The following is a 19790-nucleotide window of genomic DNA, read 5'->3' as shown; positions in this document are numbered from 1 at the left end:
CGCTCTGTTGATGTTTCTTTGCAGTTGTACCTATTCACCGCCCTGTTGGTGTTTCTTTGCAGTTGTACATATTCACCGCTCTTTTGGTGTTTGTGTTTGTACCTATTCACCGCTCTGTTGGTGTTTCTTTGCAGTTGTACCTATTCACCGCCCTGTTGGTGTTTCTTTGCAGTTGTACCTATTCACAGCTCTGTTGGTGTTTGTGTTTGTACCTATTCACTGCTCTGTTGGTGTTTCTTTGCAGTTGTACATATTCACCGCCCTGTTGGTGTTTCTTTGCAGTTGTACCTATTCATTGCTCTGTTGGTGTTTGTGTTTGTACCTATTCACTGCTTTGTTGGTGTTTCTTGCAGTTGTACCTATTCACCGCCCTGTTGGTGTTTCTTTGCAGTTGTACCTATTCACCGCCCTGTTGGTGTTTCTTTGTGTTTGTACCTATTCACCGCTCTGTTGGTGTTTCTTTGCAGTTGTACCTATTCACCGCCCTGTTGGTGTTTCTTTGCAGTTGTACCTATTCACAGCTCTGTTGGTGTTTGTGTTTGTACCTATTCACTGCTCTGTTGGTGTTTCTTTGCAGTTGTACCTATTCACCGCCCTGTTGGTGTTTCTTTGCAGTTGTACCTATTCATTGCTCTGTTGGTGTTTGTGTTTGTACCTATTCACTGCTTTGTTGGTGTTTCTTTGCAGTTGTACCTATTCACCGCCCTGTTGGTGTTTCTTTGCAGTTGTACCTATTCACCGCCCTGTTGGTGTTTCTTTGTGTTTGTACCTATTCACCGCTCTGTTGGTGTTTCTTTGCAGTTGTACCTATTCACCGCCCTGTTGGTGTTTCTTTGCAGTTGTACCTATTCACAGCTCTGTTGGTGTTTGTGTTTGTACCTATCCACTGCTCTGTTGGTGTTTCTTTGCAGTTGTACCTATTCACCGCCCTGTTGGTGTTTCTTTGCAGTTGTACCTATTCACGGCCCTGTTGGTGTTTCTTTGCAGTTGTACCTATTCACCGCCCTGTTGGTGTTTCTTTGCAGTTGTACCTATTCACCGCTCTGTTGGTGTTTGTGTTTGTACCTATTCACTGCTCTGTTGGTGTTTCTTTGCAATTGTACCTATTCACTGCTCTGTTGGTGTTTCTTTGCAGTTGTACCTATTCACCGCCCTGTTGGTGTTTCTTTGCAGTTGTACCTATTCACCGCTCTGTTGGTGTTTGTGTTTGTACCTATTCACTGCTCTGTTGGTGTTTCTTTGCAGTTGTACCTATTCACCGCTCTGTTGGTGTTTCTTTGCAGTTGTACCTATTCACCGCTCTGTTGGTGTTTCTTTGCAGTTGTACCTATTCACCGCCCTGTTGGTGTTTGTGTTTGTACCTATACACTGCTCTGTTGGTGTTTCTTTGCAGTTGTACCTATTCACCGCCCTGTTGGTGTTTCTTTGCAGTTGTACCTATTCACCGCTCTGTTGGTGTTTGTGTTTGTACCTATTCACTGCTCTGTTGGTGTTTCTTTGCAGTTGTACCTATTCATCGCTCTGTTGGTGTTTCTTTGCAGTTGTACCTATTCACCGCCCTGTTGGTGTTTCTGTTTGTACCTATTCACCGCCCTGTTGGTGTTTGTGTTTGTACCTATTCACTGCTCTGTTGGTGTTTCTTTGCAGTTGTACCTATTCACCGCTCTCTTGGTGTTTCTTTGCAGTTGTACCTATTCACCGCCCTGTTGGTGTTTCTTTGCAGTTGTACCTATTCACAGCTCTGTTGGTGTTTGTGTTTGTACCTATTCACTGCTCTGTTGGTGTTTCTTTGAAGTTGTACCTATTCACCGCCCTGTTGGTGTTTCTTTGCAGTTGTACCTATTCACCGCCCTGTTGGTGTTTCTTTGCAGTTGTACCTATTCACTGCTCTGTTGGTGTTTCTTTGCAGTTGTACCTATTCACCGCTCTGTTGGTGTTTCTTTGCAGTTGTACCTATTCACCGCTCTGTTGGTGTTTCTTTGTAGTTGTACCTATTCACCGCCCTGTTGGTGCTTCTTTGCAGTTGTACCTATTCACAGCTCTGTTGGTGTTTCTTTGTAGTTGTACCTATTCACCGCCCTGTTGGTGTTTCTTTGCAGTTGTACCTATTCACCGCTCTGTTGGTGTTTGTGTTTGTACCTATTCACTGCTCTGTTGGTGTTTCTTTGCAGTTGTACCTATTCACCGCCCTGTTGGTGTTTCTTTGCAGTTGTACCTATTCACTGCTCTGTTGGTGTTTCTTTGCAGTTGTACCTATTCACTGCTCTGTTGGTGTTTCTTTGCAGTTGTACCTATTCACTGCTCTGTTAGTGTTTCTTTGCAGTTGTACCTATTCACCGCCCTGTTGGTGTTTCTTTGCAGTTGTACCTATTCACCGCCCTGTTAGTGTTTCTTTGCCGTTGTACCTATTCACCGCCCTGTTGGTGTTTCTTTGCAGTTGTACCTATTCACCGCCCTGTTGGTGTTTCTTTGTGTTTGTACCTATTCACCGCTCTGTTGGTGTTTCTTTGCAGTTGTACCTATTCACAGCTCTGTTGGTGTTTCTTTGCAGTTGTACCTATTCACCGCTCTGTTGGTGTTTGTGTTTGTACCTATTCACTGCTCTGTTGGTGTTTCTTTGCAGTTGTACCTATTCACCGCTCTGTTGGTGTTTCTTTGCAGTTGTACCTATTCACCGCTCTGTTGGTGTTTCTTTGCAGTTGTACCTATTCACCGCTCTGTTGTTTCTTTGCAGTTGTACCTATTCACCGCTCTGTTGGTGTTTGTGTTTGTACCTATTCACTGCTCTGTTGGTGTTTCTTTGCAGTTGTACCTATTCACCGCCCTGTTGTTGTTTCTTTGCAGTTGTACCTATTCACCGCCCTGTTGGTGTTTCTTTGCAGTTGTACCTATTCACCGCCCTGTTGGTGTTTCTTTGTGTTTGTACCTATTCACCGCCCTGTTGGTGTTTGTGTTTGTACCTATTCACTGCTCTGTTGGTGTTTGTGTTTGTACCTATTCACCGCTCTGTTGGTGTTTCTTTGCAGTTGTACCTATTCACCGCTCTGTTGGTGTTTCTTTGCAGTTGTACCTATTCACAGCTCTGTTGGTGTTTCTTTGCAGTTGTACCTATTCACCGCTCTGTCGGTGTTTCTTTGCAGTTGTACCTATTCACCGCCCTGTCAGTGTTTCTTTGCAGTTGTACCTATTCACCGCCTTGTCGGTGTTTCTTTGCAGTTGTACCTATTCACCGCCCTGTTGGTGTTTCTTTGCAGTTGTACCTATTCACCGCTCTGTTGGTGTTTCTTTGCAGTTGTACCTATACACCGCTCTGTTGGTGTTTCTTTGCAGTTGTACCTATTCACCGCTCTGTCGGTGTTTCTTTGCAGTTGTACCTATTCACCGCTCTGTCGGTGTTTCTTTGCAGTTGTACCTATTCACCGCCCTGTTGGTGTTTCTTTGCATTTGTACCTATTCTGGTTTCCGTGTGTATAACTACACCTGGGTTTAATTCTTCACTCTCCTGTGTGTTGGTACTTCTGCCATTGATTATTGGGGGACTTTTATAGGCACACATGTCGTTGGTTTCAGTGTCCCCAATGAGGATTACTATTCATATGCTACATCAGCCAGGTGGACTGATAATGTTCAAAGGTCAAGTGGTCACTATAAATTTCAACAAATTTCTGACCATAACGTGAGCGATATTAGCTTTTTGAGTACACTGAAGTAATCTTAGATCCTTTATGTCAATGCATGAATAATGGCAAGAAAAATAAAAGTACATCAGTTCAGCAGGGATTTTAAAACTTGACCATAATTTTGCAGCATTTTTTACTTTAGAAATCAAAGTGGCTGGTGCTTTAAATGGATCAAACTGTACAGAAGAGAGAAAGAAATGAATCCATTTTAAGTTATAAAGCTTGTGGATTTAATATGGCAAATTTCACCAGCAGATAGAATCAACAGGTGGGATTCAGTCCAGCTCGGTAAAATACAGACATCACAAAACATACGTCTGGAAAGTGTCAAACGCACAGCTTCAGAGAGACGCTCAGCAACAGCGCTAAAGTACGGCATCAAAAAAAAATAAATAAAACAGAGGCTGGGCAGCGACACAAACACGTCCACATGAAGACACCGAGAGACAGAACGTTACTGCGTTATGGGCAAGGTACGTGGCCGCGTGTACGATGCACACGGGTAATACTACAGTATATACACAGCAGTGGAGGCTGACAGGACGCAGGCTCCCACCGCGGCCCTCGCCTGGCATCACGTGTCCTATTCACAGCTCCGCCGACATGTCGATGAGCGTGAACAGACTTTTCTTCCAAGAGCCAGAAGGCGAGCTGCCATTTGTTCTTCAAACACATTGTGATGGCGTCGTTTCGATCCTTAACCCCCCTGCATACAGGCCGCATCCATATGCTGCTTGTTGGTTAATAAAAAAGCAACATGGAGGCAGGATCCTGATGCCGCAAAAGTCCTGGTGAGAGATTCAAGTGTTGCATGAGAGCAAGCACTTTTTGGAATTGTAGAAACTGCAAGTTGCAAATTGGCGATAGTGATGCAACACGTGCTGTTCAACGGGATGAAGCAGCCCCCCCCCCCCCCCCCCCGTAAACTACCACCAGGCACATTTTCAAAGGTTTTAAACCAAACAGCAGCTTTATGATGAAGCCGTCTGTGTGTTGCTGGCAGTGCGACACTGTTTTAACCCGGAATGTTTCAACATATGGATGGATATATTTTGCAACACATGGAAACTTAATTTTTTTTAAGTATCGATTCCTTCGACATGGCTACAAACTGGACATTTACAAAGTGGATTTTTCTGTAAAATAACTTTTCTCCAACCTCAGTTCTAATTTTCCTGATGGTTACCGTGATCATTTTGCATTCAGCTGAATGAAAACTCTCCGACTGTTTCCAGATTAAACTCAAACACAAAAGCAGCCGCAATTGTTTGCATTCTGAGATTCTCTTGCACTTTAAATTTTTATATAATTTATACAAAAATAGAAGTTTATACTGTATAATCTGCCAGTGTCCTTGTGAGTCTCAGTGTAGAGTCTCTCCAAGTGACTAAGACACTTATATACACACACACACGGTGCCACTTGAGACTCTTTTCACATCCTGCTGTGAGCTATATAGTCTGAAGCCTCCAGACCTTCGAAGTGGCTCCATCGTGGTCCGTCTGTAATTCAGCTGCTCCATAAACAGGCCGACTCTTCAGAGACAAGCGCACGTTCTCCTGAAGGTTGCCGTTCATCTACATCGCTTGTCTCAGGTTATCTCTGCAGGACTCCTGGGAGGTAAATGAACAAGTCCCTAGGATCCGTCTTTGCCCTCTGAGGTCTCCTCTGGCGCTGGAGGCTCCTCCGCCATAGGTGACTGAGCACCTCCTGGCCCATCTGTGCACAGACACAAAAATACTCAGTTATAATCGTAACGTGCATGAATATATATATATATATAAGTATTAGGGTATAAAAGGGCCACTACTCCTCCACACCAGTGTGTGGTGCTGTACGCATGTCACTGGCTGTCCAGGTGTGCTACAATTAAACCAGTTGCACCATACCTCTGCTCCTCCGTCTGGCTCCTTCAACCGTTTGCATAATTGATGTCATGTATGTGAGTAATTCTTCTGTTGCAAGACTAATGAGTCACAAAGTATTCACAGCGCTGCCACATTTTATGAAATGAAGTAAATTTATTTTTTCCCCTCAAAATTCTACACACAACACCCCATAATGACAGCACAAGAAAGTTTTTTTTTGTATTTTTGCAGATTTATTTATAATAAAAATAAAAACTAAGAAATCACTTGTACATAAGTGTTCACAGCCTTTGCTCAATACCTTTGGCAGCAATTACAGCCTCAAGTCTTCTTGAATATGATGCCACAAATGCAAATCCCTTCCAAGCACTGTTTTTAAACATTTGAATAATTTTCTCACGCATTTCTTGACAAGACTGATGGGACAGGCTCCAGGACCCCCGTGACCCTTAATTGAAGAAAGCTGGAGATCCCCTGTCCACCTTTGCTCCTCAAAGACTCAGTCTTTTGTGGATGCTGCTTTTGTACCAAATCGTGATGAAAATCACCTGTTTGAAATAACTGCCCTGTTCCAATGTGTTTTTTTTTATCTGTTGCAGGACTTAAATGCAGAATTGATGCACATTAACAAATGAAATAAAGCTGACCACACAAAATATGAAATATCTTGGGTTCATTCTAGGAATGGGGCCGATCTGATCCAATATTTGTATCAGCTTCCGGTACAAACGTAATTCACGGATCAGAAATTTCTGATCCAGGAAAAGTCTGTGAAACATCTCCACAAGTTCTGCTTTGCTGCTCTGTTTGCTACTTTGCTCGCTGCAAAGTGCGGGGAGGGGAGGGGGGTTTTTGAACTGAGGCGTGTCTCTCACTGAGGACTACTATAATGTGAGACACCTGCATTTGAGAGGTCTCTTAAGCAGTTAGCAGCCAGCTAACAGGCAAGCATTGAGGAGTACTGTCCCTGACATGTCCACTGTCCGCTGAACACCACAAAGCAATGATTGTAAAGCCATTGCACTGAGAGGCGGACGCTCTGTCACGACAGGAATCAAACATTTGAAAAAGTGCCACATTAAATAGCACAAGAATTTTTTTAACCGGTATTAGAAAGACAAAATGAGCCAGGGTGGGACAATTTACACAGACTGACTCCAAATATGAGTAAATTAAGTACTTTTATTTATTTTTTGTGGTTTCTTGTTGCATTTTGGAAATGAGGAAATGTGCGCCGTCCTGAAAAACGGTTCATGTACTCGGAGCAAGTCTGCCATCTGGTGTTCAAGAGATGAAACTTCAGCCACTGACTCCCACAACGAATCAGACAGTAAATAAAAGTACTTCTATTCTTTCACCATAACATCAAATCTAGGGTTTGGGTTAGGATACAAAATATCCTCACAGAAAATCAACAATAATGATAGTAATAATAATATTAAAGCAAACAGAGCTCTGGTATCGGAATGATATGATATCAGCAGTTATCCAAATTCAGGAATTGGTATCAGATTGGAAGTGAAAAAATGTGGATTGGTACATCCCTATTTGATTCTGTCTGCAATGAAATGGAAGTCCAAATAAATGTAAGAATCGCTTCATTGTTATTTCCATTTTCCATACTGTCCCAAGTCTTTCAGATTTTGAGTTTTACATTAAAGAATATTATAATAAATCTGTCCTTGTGCTCACATCTTACATTTCTGCTCTCTAAAAGGTTTTACTATCAGTCCCAGGCTGATTGTAATCAGACTGTAAGTGAATGAGGAGCACGCTGTACCTTTGAGGGACAGCTCGGCCAGTTTTAGAGGCAGGTCGCCGGGGTTCACGCCTGCCGGAGAGCCCAGGATGTCTGGCAAGGCGTTTCTTCTCCCCGAACGGCCCGAGGAGGCAAAGTCCAGCACTGGCTCCACTTCCGTCATCTCAGGAACCCTCTGCAGTAAAACAGACAGACAGTCAGGGATGGATAACACACTAAAAAAAACTACAGGCCTGTGATCAGAGCTCACAAAATTTCCTTGTTCATTGACTCACTTTATTATTTATAATAAAGTTCTTGTTTAAGCTGTAAAACATCAAGCCCAAGTGTCATTTCATTACCATTTGTTATGTGTCTATAGATCATCAGATATATATAACTTCCAGAAGAGACGACAAATGAGGTCTCAGCATGTCGACTTCAGAAGTCATAAGAAAGAAAGGTTCTGTTTCTGTGAAACAATATGAGATATTACAGACTGAAGGTCACAGACTCTGTAAATCATTTACCATTATTAAAGGGGAACTCCTTCACACACCTCCCCCCCATTTGAGTCTCCATTGAGTCATTAAAAGTCGACTGTCCATGAGGAGGCTCAGTGTTCCTCGTACAACAGTAAGATGAGTCCCTCAACTAATAACTCAGTAGGGATGGGTTCCGCTGAACGGGCAGCAGCGTAAGTTAAATGGCTCACTGTGCACAGTGTAATGGTTCAGCTTAAAAACTGGCATTTTGTTTAATGAGGTAAACACGTGCAGGCTCACCTCCACAGGGCCCATCCATCTCTGTGCTACCAGATACAGCTAAAGACATTTTCACCTGTTCAGTGAAACTTTGTGGTTAATCGCAGGGTTGTGGTGGCCACTGGAGGTCACTGTCGCTTATTCTTAAAGTGTTCTGTAGCCTCACAACATGAAGGTCCTGGTGGTTGCGTTCCAGCTGGCGTGTACATGTTTGCCCCATGTCTGAGTGCTCTAGTTTCCTCCCACAGTCCAAAACATAGAGATTTCTTTCACTCTCACTCCCTCGACACGCGGCCACACACAGGTGGCTTTCTCACTACCGCTTATTTGCTGAGTCGTCACTAAACATTCGTTGATAAAATAATAAAACATACCATGTTAACATAAATACAGACAAAACAAAACACCTCATTGGCTGCATGCTTTGAAAGAAAAAACAAACAAACAGGCGTAAGCATCATGGAGTCCATCGTTTCATTCACGTCCACTGTGACGTGTGTTCACCTGGAGCACGTGCGCTAATTCAGCACCAAACCAACATGAAAGCAGATGAACGAGACATCCAGTAATGTAGACTTCAAAATAAAAGCACTGCAAGATTTTCAACATAAAATCAATGTCATTTTTAAAGCAAAGTCTACATAAACTAAAATGAAATGAACTCTTAATTAAGACCACCTTTGGTGAACAACGTGTTAACAATTACACAAACAGTGACTGTAAATTGACTGAAAGCGTGAATGAGCCTATGAGCCCAGTTACGGAGTGGAAATCTGTCCAGCGTGTCGCCCAGTGTACCCTGAAGTCAGCTTGTGAACCCCAAACGAGACAGTGGAGATGGACTTTTTACAAGATGTTTCATTTTATCTTCAACAGATGTTTCCGCTCTTATTGGATAAAACTCAAAACTTTTGAAATGATTGTTGAATTACATTTGAACTAATGTGGAGCCCTGCAGTGGTCCATCTTTTTGAGACATCACAGACAGAAACATGGACCTAATCTGTTTAGAGATTTGAGTATCAAGAGAAACAGTTTCTCACTGAAGCGGAAGATATGTCTCTCTGGTCTCATGGCAACCAGCAGCTGGGGACTCAGCTCTCGGCTACACTGGTGACAGGCAGAATTACATCCTCTGTCACACACACACACACACACACACACACACACACACACACACACACACACACACACACACACACACACACACACACACACACACACATACCCGGCACCACTGTTGCTATGGTAACAACACAGAAAAAGCACCACCCCCGGGTAAACATATGACTACGGCCCATTGTGTCACTATCTCACGTTCTCCTTCTTTTGTTAGGATGTGTCGTGTGTTTAATACCCAGACCGTGCCGGAGCGAGATCCCATTTCCCATCTCTGCAGCACAACAAAAGAATAACAGGTGAATTAATGCACACACACAATCTAGATCATCTGCAAAATCCACAGGTTGACCGTTTGTCAGACTGCAGTTCACAGTGTCACAGTGGTGCACCGCATCTTGATTTTCTTTTTTTATTGATAACTAGGGCAGGGCAATAAAATAATCACACTAAGAGACAGATTATAGAATTAATGTTAATATCAGTGATGATCTTTGGACATTTTTTACTCTAGATGGATTAATCTAACAGCCAATTACACAGCAGCACTGTAGGAACAACCAGCCAGGCTTCAGGTTTTTGGCTTACATGTACTTTGTCACTGTGTAGTGTATTCATGTATTCATGTGTTGCATACAACAACTACAACACAGGAAAGATGGATACTGGTCACCACCACTACAAGGTAACAGAACTGTCTCTCAGCCCACCTGCCCCTCTTGACCGCTTATTTGAAATGATGAAGAGTTTATATGTGAATTATTTCTCTTAATAGATATTTAACATCCATTTTTGTGCACATGTGTGTGAGTGATAAGCTCCTGGTACTGGAACCACCCAGGCAGGCAACTGGTCCATCCCCACCTCTCACAAGTAGACATTTGTCTGTCAAAGCCGGGTGACATGTGGGCGTCATTTTGGCTTTTTCCAGTTGCTGGGGTTCTCAGCAATGAGGCCGCTGCTTGCTGGATCGTGTCCATAAAAACACACCACATGACCAAAATGTCCCAGCTACTGTTTCTTCACTATGCAAGTGATGTTCCTCATCTGAGGCTTGCTAAGTAACCACTTATGGCACAAAGTCATTCCAGAGTTACCCAAGGATCCTCAGAAAAGACTTCATGCTAAAGTCATCCAGAAACCTTAGGGGAGGTGATGGTCTAGCGGCTAAGCATTGGGCTTGAGACCAGAAGATCCTCAGTTCAAATCCCAGCCTGACCGGAAAATCACTAAGGCCCCTTGGGCAAGGTGCTTAATCCCCTAGTTGCTCCCAGTGTGTAGTGAGCACCTTGTATGACAGCAGCCTCACATCGAATATGAGGCATTAGTATGTAAAGCGCTTTGAGCTTCTGATACAGATGGAAAAGCGCTATACAAATGCAGTCCATTTACCATTTAAACCTGCAAACAGTTGGATGACCAAAATATGTCTTAAAGATGTCAGATTTTCATCTGAAAGACATCAGGTTGGACTTTGAAAATACATCTTAAATATGTAATTGTGTATGGCCCCAAAGTGATAAAAAAAGACAAGTTTCTGACCAATTTTGGACCAAAATGTGAGCTTTCAATATATTCATTTTTCAAACATGTCGATCAGGGCATGCTGTGGCTACACTAGTAGCTTACCACCACCAATGTGTGTGAATGTGCGATTAAATGAATAATGCAACTTGTAAAGCACTTTGGGTGTCTTGAAAAGTGCTCTATAAAGCCAAGTCATTAATATTTTTATTATTATTATTAGTGTTACCAGTGGCCAAATGATGCCTTCAAATGCCTTGTTTTATCTACAGCCCAAAGATGTTAAGTTTGCTGCCAGATACAAGCAGCTAGTAAAATAAACCAGAACATATTCACATTTAAGAAGCTAAAATCAAAGAATTTGGATAGGTTTTTTTCAGTGACTCAACATAAAAAATAACTATCAATAAATATCTTAATCTTAATCATTGGTTAATCACTGCAGCTCTGCTATAAATATCTGCATGACTTTAGTGTGAAATAAGCAATGTAAACAACAGCTCTGGAAGATGGCCATCATTTCAGACTACACTGGAACACATGTGCTTGGTAACTTTCTTTAAACAATATAATTAAAGTGGCCTTTAGATTAAAGAGGGCTGCAGGGACCCATCAGATGAACAAGTTTATTTTAGCAGTTAATCCAACAACCATTTAGATGGGATTACCTTGTCAGGAAAGTGACCTAGATCCTAGATCCTATGACAGCTGTTTTAATTCACACACTAGAAGAAGTGGCAGGTATGTTATGCAATGCAATGTGAGAGTGTTAAAAGCCTTTGGATCAAAGTGTCAGAGGTCAAGGGTTGTGTTCAGAGAGGATGAAAATACACTGAATAAACAGAAGATAATCTTTGGTTTGTATAACAACAAGCCTGTGGCTGCTCTGCTGAAATAAAAAACGCATCTTTCTTAATACACAATAATTTCTAATGTATAATCATACCACAGTACTTATATACATGTGATTTCTTTTTTATTTATAATAAATTTGCAAAACTCCCTAAAAAACATTTTCACATTGTCATTATGGGGTATTGTGTGTAGAATTTTGAGGAAAAAATTATTTTGTAATGAGGCTGTAGCATAACAAAATGTGGAAAAAGTGAATTGCTGTGAATACTGTCCGGGTGCATTGCATATAATGCATATTTTAAATACCAGTCTGGAACAACGGTTTTAAATCATGCTGCAAAACTTGTTCCCATGTATCCTGTTAGTTGTGCACATGTTTATTTCAGCAGTCAGTTCCCTCACTGAACCCTCACACACAGCATTCAAGAGCATCAGGTATGTGTGTTTGACAGCTCTGGAAATTAGCCCTCACATGGCTCACACCACCAGTCACAGCAGCTCCACAAAGAAGAGGCTTTGCTGGTTTTCTGGAGTGGCTGCTTTTTGAAATGGAAAACAAACAAAACGACCCTGGTTAAGCCAACAAGCAGCAGCACATTTCAGAGGCGAAGGCAGGCTTTCAGCACCATGGACAGAGGAGCACATGAATAACAGAGCCAGACTATTAGGTGCATCCAGGCAACCAGCCCCACTTATTCTCTGTTCTCCTGTTTGTACAATTAGAACATCAAGGCTGTTTTCAAGAGCATGGAATGTTACCATTAGCCCTTTAACAAAATGTCACACATCTCAAAGAACTTGAGATGACATGAATGTTATAACGGGAGGGAATTGCAAATATCAAAAACTGTCCAATTACATATGGCCTTGACTGTCTTCTATAAAGTAGGATAAATTACACTGTTTAATTACTTGGGTGATTTCATGTGAATATCAGATTATGATTCTCATTTGAGATCAGATCATTAGTAATTAAACTATCAAATTCCAATTTACATGCAATCACAAATCAAGGATGTGTGTTATATGAACAAAATATTAATTATTAGCTGACAACGTTAGTTTGGCTACTTAGAGCAGCTGAATAAAGCTGATCCTCCAACTGGAATGTTTGACATTTCAGGTACCAATAGCTGATTCCCCAGTCGACTGTGAACTCAAATCTTGGTAAGACTGCAAAGGCTGTGAAACCAGTGAGGGCATGGAAAGCTCCAGGGATCAGTGGCACTGGAGCTGAGCTCCTCCAGGCGGGTGGAGATGCTGGCATTGCAAACAGTCTCTGTTTCAGTTTGGGAGACAGGTGTCAGTCCTACAAGTTGGAAGAAAGAACTTGTTGTCCCAATCTAGAAAGGAAAGGGTGATCTTATGGACTAGGACAACTATAGGGGTATTACACAGCTCTCTGTGCTGGGGAAGGTACTTGCAATGTTTATTCTTAAAGAGATTCATTTCCTGCTCCTTGCTGCTCAGTGACCAGAACAGTCTTCCTTTTGATTTGAATTAACTGCATTCTAGCCCTGCAAGTACTCATAGCATGCTAGCGTGAGTATTGGCAGTGCTTCTTCAAAGCCTATGATGATATCTCTAAAATTAGAAAGGTCTTGTCTCAGAGTGATGCTGAAAAGCTAATTCATGCATTTATTAAAACTTTCCTTTTCACTAAGGCTTATAGTTAGGGCTGGATCGGGTGACCCTGGACCATCCCTTGGTTATGTTGCTTTAGACGTAGACTGTGGGGGGGTTCCCATGATGCACTGTTTCTTTCTTTTTTTTGCTCCGTATGCATCACTCTGCATTTAATCATTAGTGATCGATCTCTGCCCCCCTTCTCGGCATGTCTTTTTCCTGGTTCTTTCCCTCAGCCCCAACCAGTCTCAGCAGAAGACTGCCCCTCCCTGAGCCTGGTTCTGCTGGAGGTTTCTTCCTGTTAAAAGGGAGTTTTTCCTTCCCACTGTGGCCAAGTGCTTGCTCATAGGGGGTCGTTTTGACCGTTGGGGTTTTTCATGGTTATTGTATGGCCTTGCCTTGCAATATGGAGCGCCTTGGGGCAACTGTTTGTTGTGATCTGGCGCTATATAAGAAAAAAGTTGATTGATTGATTGATTGATTTCTTCTAGGCTGGACTAGTGTAATTCATTATTATCAGGTTGTCCTAAAAGTTCCCTGAAAAGCCTTCAGTTAATTCAAAATGCTGCAGCTAGAGTACTGACGGGGACTAGAAGGAGAGAGCATATTTCAACCATATTGGCCTCTCTTCATTGGCTTCCTGTTAATTCCAGAATATAATTTAAAATTCTTCTTCTTCTTACTTATAAGGTTTTGAATAATCAGGTCCCATCTTATCTTAGGGACCACTTAGTACCATATCACCCCAATAGAGCGCTTCGCTCTCAGACTGCAGGCTTACCTGTAGTTCCTAGGGTTTGTAAGAGTAGAATGGGAGGCAGAGCCTTCAGCTTTCAGGCTCCTCTCCTGTGGAACCAGCTCCCAATTCAGATCAGGGAGACAGACACCCTCTCTACTTTTAAGATTAGGCTTAAAACTTTCCTTTTTGCTAAAGCTTATAGTTAGGGCTGGATCGGGTGACCCTGGACCATCCCTTGGTTATGTTGCTTTAGACGTAGACTGTGGGGGGTTCCCATGATGCACTGTTTCTTTCTCTTTTTGCTCTGTATGCACCACTCTGCATTTAATCATTAGTGATCGATCTCTGCTCCCCTCCACAGCATGTCTTTTTCCTGGTTCTCTCCCTCAGCCCCAACCAGTCCCAGCAGAAGACTGCCCCTCCCTGAGCCTGGTTCTGCTGGAGGTTTCTTCCTGTTAAAAGGGAGTTTTTCCTTCCCACTGTCGCCAAGTGCTTGCTCATAGGGGGTCGTTTTGACCGTTGGGGTTTTTCCATAATTATTGTATGGCCTTGGGGCAACTGTTTGTTGTGATTTGGCGCTATATAAATAAAATTGATTTGATTTGATTTTCACAAAGCATTTTACTCAGTTGATTGGGCTGGTCTTTGGAGCACCCTGAGAATTTGTGGGATCCCAAGATGTTACTGTGAGCGCAGCACTGAGTGGAGGCAGAGACTATACGAGTCTTTCCTAGTGAAACCTGGTGTTCATCAGGGATGTGTTCTGGCTCTGACTCTGTTCAGTGCTTGCATGGACTGGGTGTTGGGAAGCGTTGTTGAAACCAATGATTTTGGTGCTTTAATTGGCAAGGAAAGCTTGTGACTGTACTGAATGAAGACTAAAATCCAAGCTTAAATGACTTCCTGGACTCAGCCATCAGAACTGGATCTGTATGACTGTATGTGGTGAAAATATTGAACTTGTAGAAACATTCACTGACCTCATCAGTGACATTGATGTCTCTGGGTCATTGGCCTGTGAGATCAAGGGATGCCTAGGAGAAGATTATGGAGTAATGATGACCTAAGGCCAGGACTGGATGTGTTTGGTACCAGGTCTGTTTGGAGGATCCTTGGGTACCACTGCAATGAGGTTGTGTCAAACAAGCAGTTACTAAGGGAGACTACGAAGAGGAGTATCACTGGCATTGTGACGGAGCGTCAACTAGAAGATTTTGTCCATGTGGAGTGTTTCACTGTGCACAATCCAGTGCCCAGCTGAGTGTTGAGGACCCCAGTTGGCGGAGGAGGCCAAGAGGTCACCTACGCCTCACTTGGTTGCGTCAGAGTGATGGTTATTTTAGAGATGTGGGAATGGACTGGTTGTCTGCCTGAGTGGTTCACATCCCAAGTCAGTTCCATGGTGTTGTGAATGCAGTGAAAAGCAGCACCAGCACTTGCACTCCTAAAGGTGTGTTGGTCTAAACATGAGGTGCGGTGGGGTGCAGTGCTGGTGCTTTGATATCGTTTGTTAACAAAAAGTGTTTGCATCTTAGACCCCGTAAAAGCAGGTCTGAAGTGCAGTGTTTCTAGTGCTGCCCAAAAATTGCAAAAACCTTATGGAGCCATGTCACAGCACGTGTACATTCTGCTTGCCTGCACATATCGTCAACATTCACCTCTTAGACACAGGCAATAATATGAGTAAAATACACAAGGGAAGTGAATTGAGAACAATTATTCTATGATGTAAGTACAAACACTTATTGCAAACAAAAAACCTTCATCTTGTACTGCTTCACCACAGGAAGCCTTGGAATTCACTGTCTTCTGTCTGTGCTGACAGATTGCACACTCCACTTTAAAGTGGAGGTTGCCTCCAACTGTTGCCATCCTGATTGGTTGATACCATGCTCTGACTACAAAATGCCCGTGAATAATGAGCACAGTAAATTCAGTCCTTTTTGTGAATGACCTTACACTTGACATTTTCTAGTCAATTCCTTTATTACTTTTGCTATTTCTTTTACTTTTGTTTTTGTGCAACAAATTAGTGGCCACCTCATGTTGGTTAAGAGTTGTTGATCAAATTTTTAAACAACTCTGATGGCAACTGAATACAACTTAAAACCACGTCAGTCATTTTGTAAACTGTTTATATTTTGCAGATTTGCACATCTGATTTAAATCTGTTCCAAATTCTGTTATTGTTTTTTCTTTGAATTTTTATTACTTTATCGGGCTCTATTTTAAACTGAGAAAATAATTTGGTTTTAATTATTGCTCAGTAATTTGCAAAATAGTCTTAAAAATCCAACATAAAAAAGAATCATATGAAGACTGTGGATCATAATCCTGTCTGAAAAGAAAGAAATCACAATATGATATTTTGCTTCTTGAGAGAAGTAAATTTGAAACCAGCTTCCAATTGACAGGATTCCAGCAATAAATATCACTTCCTTTAAACTGTGGCAACTGAAGATCCATGCATTTGAAAAACAGCAATGATCCCAAAGCGTGTAGTTTTAGTCGTACTGACACTTTTATCCCTCCTTCTAGTTGTATATTTGTCACTGTGCAGGTTTACGTCATGAAACCACACAAGAAATGTCGACACAGTCGGTGCACTCTTCAGACATTTTCGATGAATAAATAATGCCTGGGATTAGACCCTTGCTATTTTTAGTCCCTCATACACAGTGATTATTCCCCGTCATTCTTCCTACTTTTTTCGGTTATCCTAAAGCTTAGCATGTTCCAGCTGCCATGGAAACTGCACCTTTGTTATACAGCAGCTATAATGTGGAGGAAGGGAGCCAGAAAACAAGCCTTGCTGACTTTATACTCCATCGGTATCAGTTCACCTCAGGAAGATCTTATTCTTACATTCCCATCAGACAAAAGAGTTTTTTGAAAACTGAAGATGGACAACTGCAGAAAGGCCAATGGAAAGTGTAACCTGCATGATGCCATGATGAGAAAATGAATATGTACAGCCTAAAATATTAAACTACACATATAAAAGGGTTTTAAACACCTAAAGTGTCCTGTCTCAGTGCTCTAAAATACATGGTCAATAAAGCATGATGGAAATGCGTTTGGGGTGTATCAAAGTCCTGTCTGTTTTTAAAGCAGCAAGAAATCTCACTGTGGTACCCTGTGACAGACTGGTGTCCTGTCCGGGGTGAACTCGCCTCACGCAATGTGACAGACTGGCGTCCTGTCCGGGGTGAACTCGCCTCACGCAATGTGACAGACTGGCGTCCTGTCCGGGGTGAACTCGCCTCACGCAATGTGACAGACTGGCGTCCTGTCCGGGGCGAACTCGCCTCACGCAATGTGACAGACTGGCGTCCTGTCCGGGGTGAACCCACCTCACGCCCAGTGACAGACTGGCGTCCTGTCCAGGGTGAACCCGCTTCTACCCTGTGACAGACTGGCATCCTGTCCAGGGTGAACCCACCTCATGCCCTGTGACAGACTGGCGTCCTGTCCGGGGTGAACTCGCCTCACGCAATGTGACAGACTGGCGTCCTGTCCGGGGTGAACTCGCCTCACGCAATGTGACAGACTGGCGTCCTGTCCGGGGTGAACCCACCTCACGCCCAGTGACAGACTGGCGTCCTGTCCAGGGTGAACCCGCTTCTACCCTGTGACAGACTGGCATCCTGTCCAGGGTGAACCCACCTCACGCCCAGTGACAGACTGGCGTCCTGTCCAGGGTGAACCCGCTTCTACCCTGTGACAGACTGGCATCCTGTCCAGGGTGAACCCACCTCACGCAATGTGACAGACTGGCGTCCTGTCCGGGGTGAACTCGCCTCACGCAATGTGACAGACTGGCGTCCTGTCCGGGGCGAACTCGCCTCACGCAATGTGACAGACTGGCGTCCTGTCCGGGGTGAACTCGCCTCACGCAATGTGACAGACTGGCGTCCTGTCCGGGGCGAACTCGCCTCACGCAATGTGACAGACTGGCGTCCTGTCCGGGGTGAACTCGCCTCACGCAATGTGACAGACTGGCGTCCTGTCCGGGGTGAACTCGCCTCATGCAATGTGACAGACTGGCGTCCTGTCCGGGGTGAACCCACCTCACGCCCAGTGACAGACTGGTGTCCTGTCCGGGGTGAACTTGCCTCACGCAATGTGACAGACTGGCGTCCTGTCCGGGGTGAACTCGCCTCACGCAATGTGACAGACTGGCGTCCTGTCCGGGGTGAACCCACCTCACGCCCAGTGACAGACTGGCGTCCTGTCCGGGGTGAACTCGCCTCATGCAATGTGACAGACTGGCGTCCTGTCCGGGGTGAACTCGCCTCATGCAATGTGACAGACTGGCGTCCTGTCCGGGGTGAACCCACCTCACGCCCAGTGACAGACTGGCGTCCTGTCCAGGGTGAACCCGCTTCTACCCTGTGACAGACTGGCATCCTGTCCAGGGTGAACCCACCTCATGCCCTGTGACAGACTGGCGTCCTGTCCGGGGTGAACTCGCCTCACGCAATGTGACAGACTGGCGTCCTGTCCGGGGTGAACTCGCCTCATGCAATGTGACAGACTGGCGTCCTGTCCGGGGTGAACCCACCTCACGCCCAGTGACAGACTGGCGTCCTGTCCAGGGTGAACCCGCTTCTACCCTGTGACAGACTGGCATCCTGTCCAGGGTGAACCCACCTCACGCCCAGTGACAGACTGGCGTCCTGTCCAGGGTGAACCCGCTTCTACCCTGTGACAGACTGGCATCCTGTCCAGGGTGAACCCACCTCACGCAATGTGACAGACTGGCGTCCTGTCCGGGGTGAACTCGCCTCACGCAATGTGACAGACTGGCGTCCTGTCCGGGGCGAACTCGCCTCACGCAATGTGACAGACTGGCGTCCTGTCCGGGGTGAACTCGCCTCACGCAATGTGACAGACTGGCGTCCTGTCCGGGGCGAACTCGCCTCACGCAATGTGACAGACTGGCGTCCTGTCCGGGGTGAACTCGCCTCACGCAATGTGACAGACTGGCGTCCTGTCCGGGGTGAACTCGCCTCATGCAATGTGACAGACTGGCGTCCTGTCCGGGGTGAACCCACCTCACGCCCAGTGACAGACTGGTGTCCTGTCCGGGGTGAACTTGCCTCACGCAATGTGACAGACTGGCGTCCTGTCCGGGGTGAACTCGCCTCACGCAATGTGACAGACTGGCGTCCTGTCCGGGGTGAACTCGCCTCACGCAATGTGACAGACTGGCGTCCTGTCCGGGGTGAACTCGCCTCATGCAATGTGACAGACTGGCGTCCTGTCCGGGGTGAACCCACCTCACGCCCAGTGACAGACTGGTGTCCTGTCCGGGGTGAACTTGCCTCACGCAATGTGACAGACTGGCGTCTTGTCCGGGGTGAACCCACCTCACGCCCAGTGACAGACTGGTGTCCTGTCCAGGGTGAACTTGCTTCACGCAATGTGACAGACTGGCGTCCTGTCCAGGGTGAACCCACCTCATGCCCTGTGACAGACTGGCGTCCTGTCCAGGGTGAACCCACCTCACGCCCTGTGACAGACTGGTGCCCTGTCTGGGGTGAACCCACTTCTACCCTGTGACAGACTGGCGTCCAGTCCGGGGTGAACCCGCCTCACGCACTGTGACTGTTGAGATAGACTCCAACCCCCTGTGACTCTTAAATGGAGTAAGCAGGTACAGAAAATTAATGAATGAATGAATGAATGAGTGTGAAACTATGTGCTCCCACAGTGTCCAGGTCTTAGCAGCTGGTACAATCCGCACCAAAACAAAGCTGATGGCTGCTACTTTTAGTGGTGCCACTAAAAGTAGCAGCATTCACTGATGCATTCACTGTCACTCATAAATAACCTCTCTCTCCCTCACACATACACACACACACACACACACAC

General features: G+C 44.7%; 1 protein-coding gene across 3 annotated transcripts in view; it reads right to left on the bottom strand.

Annotated features, from left to right (window-relative positions):
* Window positions 1–4753: 4753 nt before the first annotated feature.
* Window positions 4754–19790, bottom strand: part of pkib (protein kinase (cAMP-dependent, catalytic) inhibitor beta) — a 30235-nt gene continuing 15198 nt past the window's right edge. For 2 of the 3 annotated variants that reach the window (XM_034161257.1, XM_034161258.1), the window contains exons 2-3: window positions 7329–7482; window positions 4754–5399 (exon numbers count right to left, since the gene is read on the bottom strand). In XM_034161257.1, the coding sequence (XP_034017148.1) occupies window positions 5317–5399; window positions 7329–7470 (225 nt within the window). In that variant the 5' untranslated portion in view covers window positions 7471–7482 and the 3' untranslated portion in view covers window positions 4754–5316. Of the gene's footprint in view, window positions 5400–7328; window positions 7483–7540; window positions 7562–19790 lie in introns of those variants that run through there. The other variant, XM_034161259.1, reaches the window with a different exon arrangement.

The sequence above is a fragment of the Thalassophryne amazonica genome, chromosome 20, assembly GCF_902500255.1.
Source record: "Thalassophryne amazonica chromosome 20, fThaAma1.1, whole genome shotgun sequence".
Classification (NCBI taxonomy): Eukaryota; Metazoa; Chordata; class Actinopteri; order Batrachoidiformes; family Batrachoididae; genus Thalassophryne; species Thalassophryne amazonica.
The sequence above is the reverse complement of the archived record's forward strand: the minus strand, read 5'-3'. Positions and strand labels throughout refer to the sequence as shown.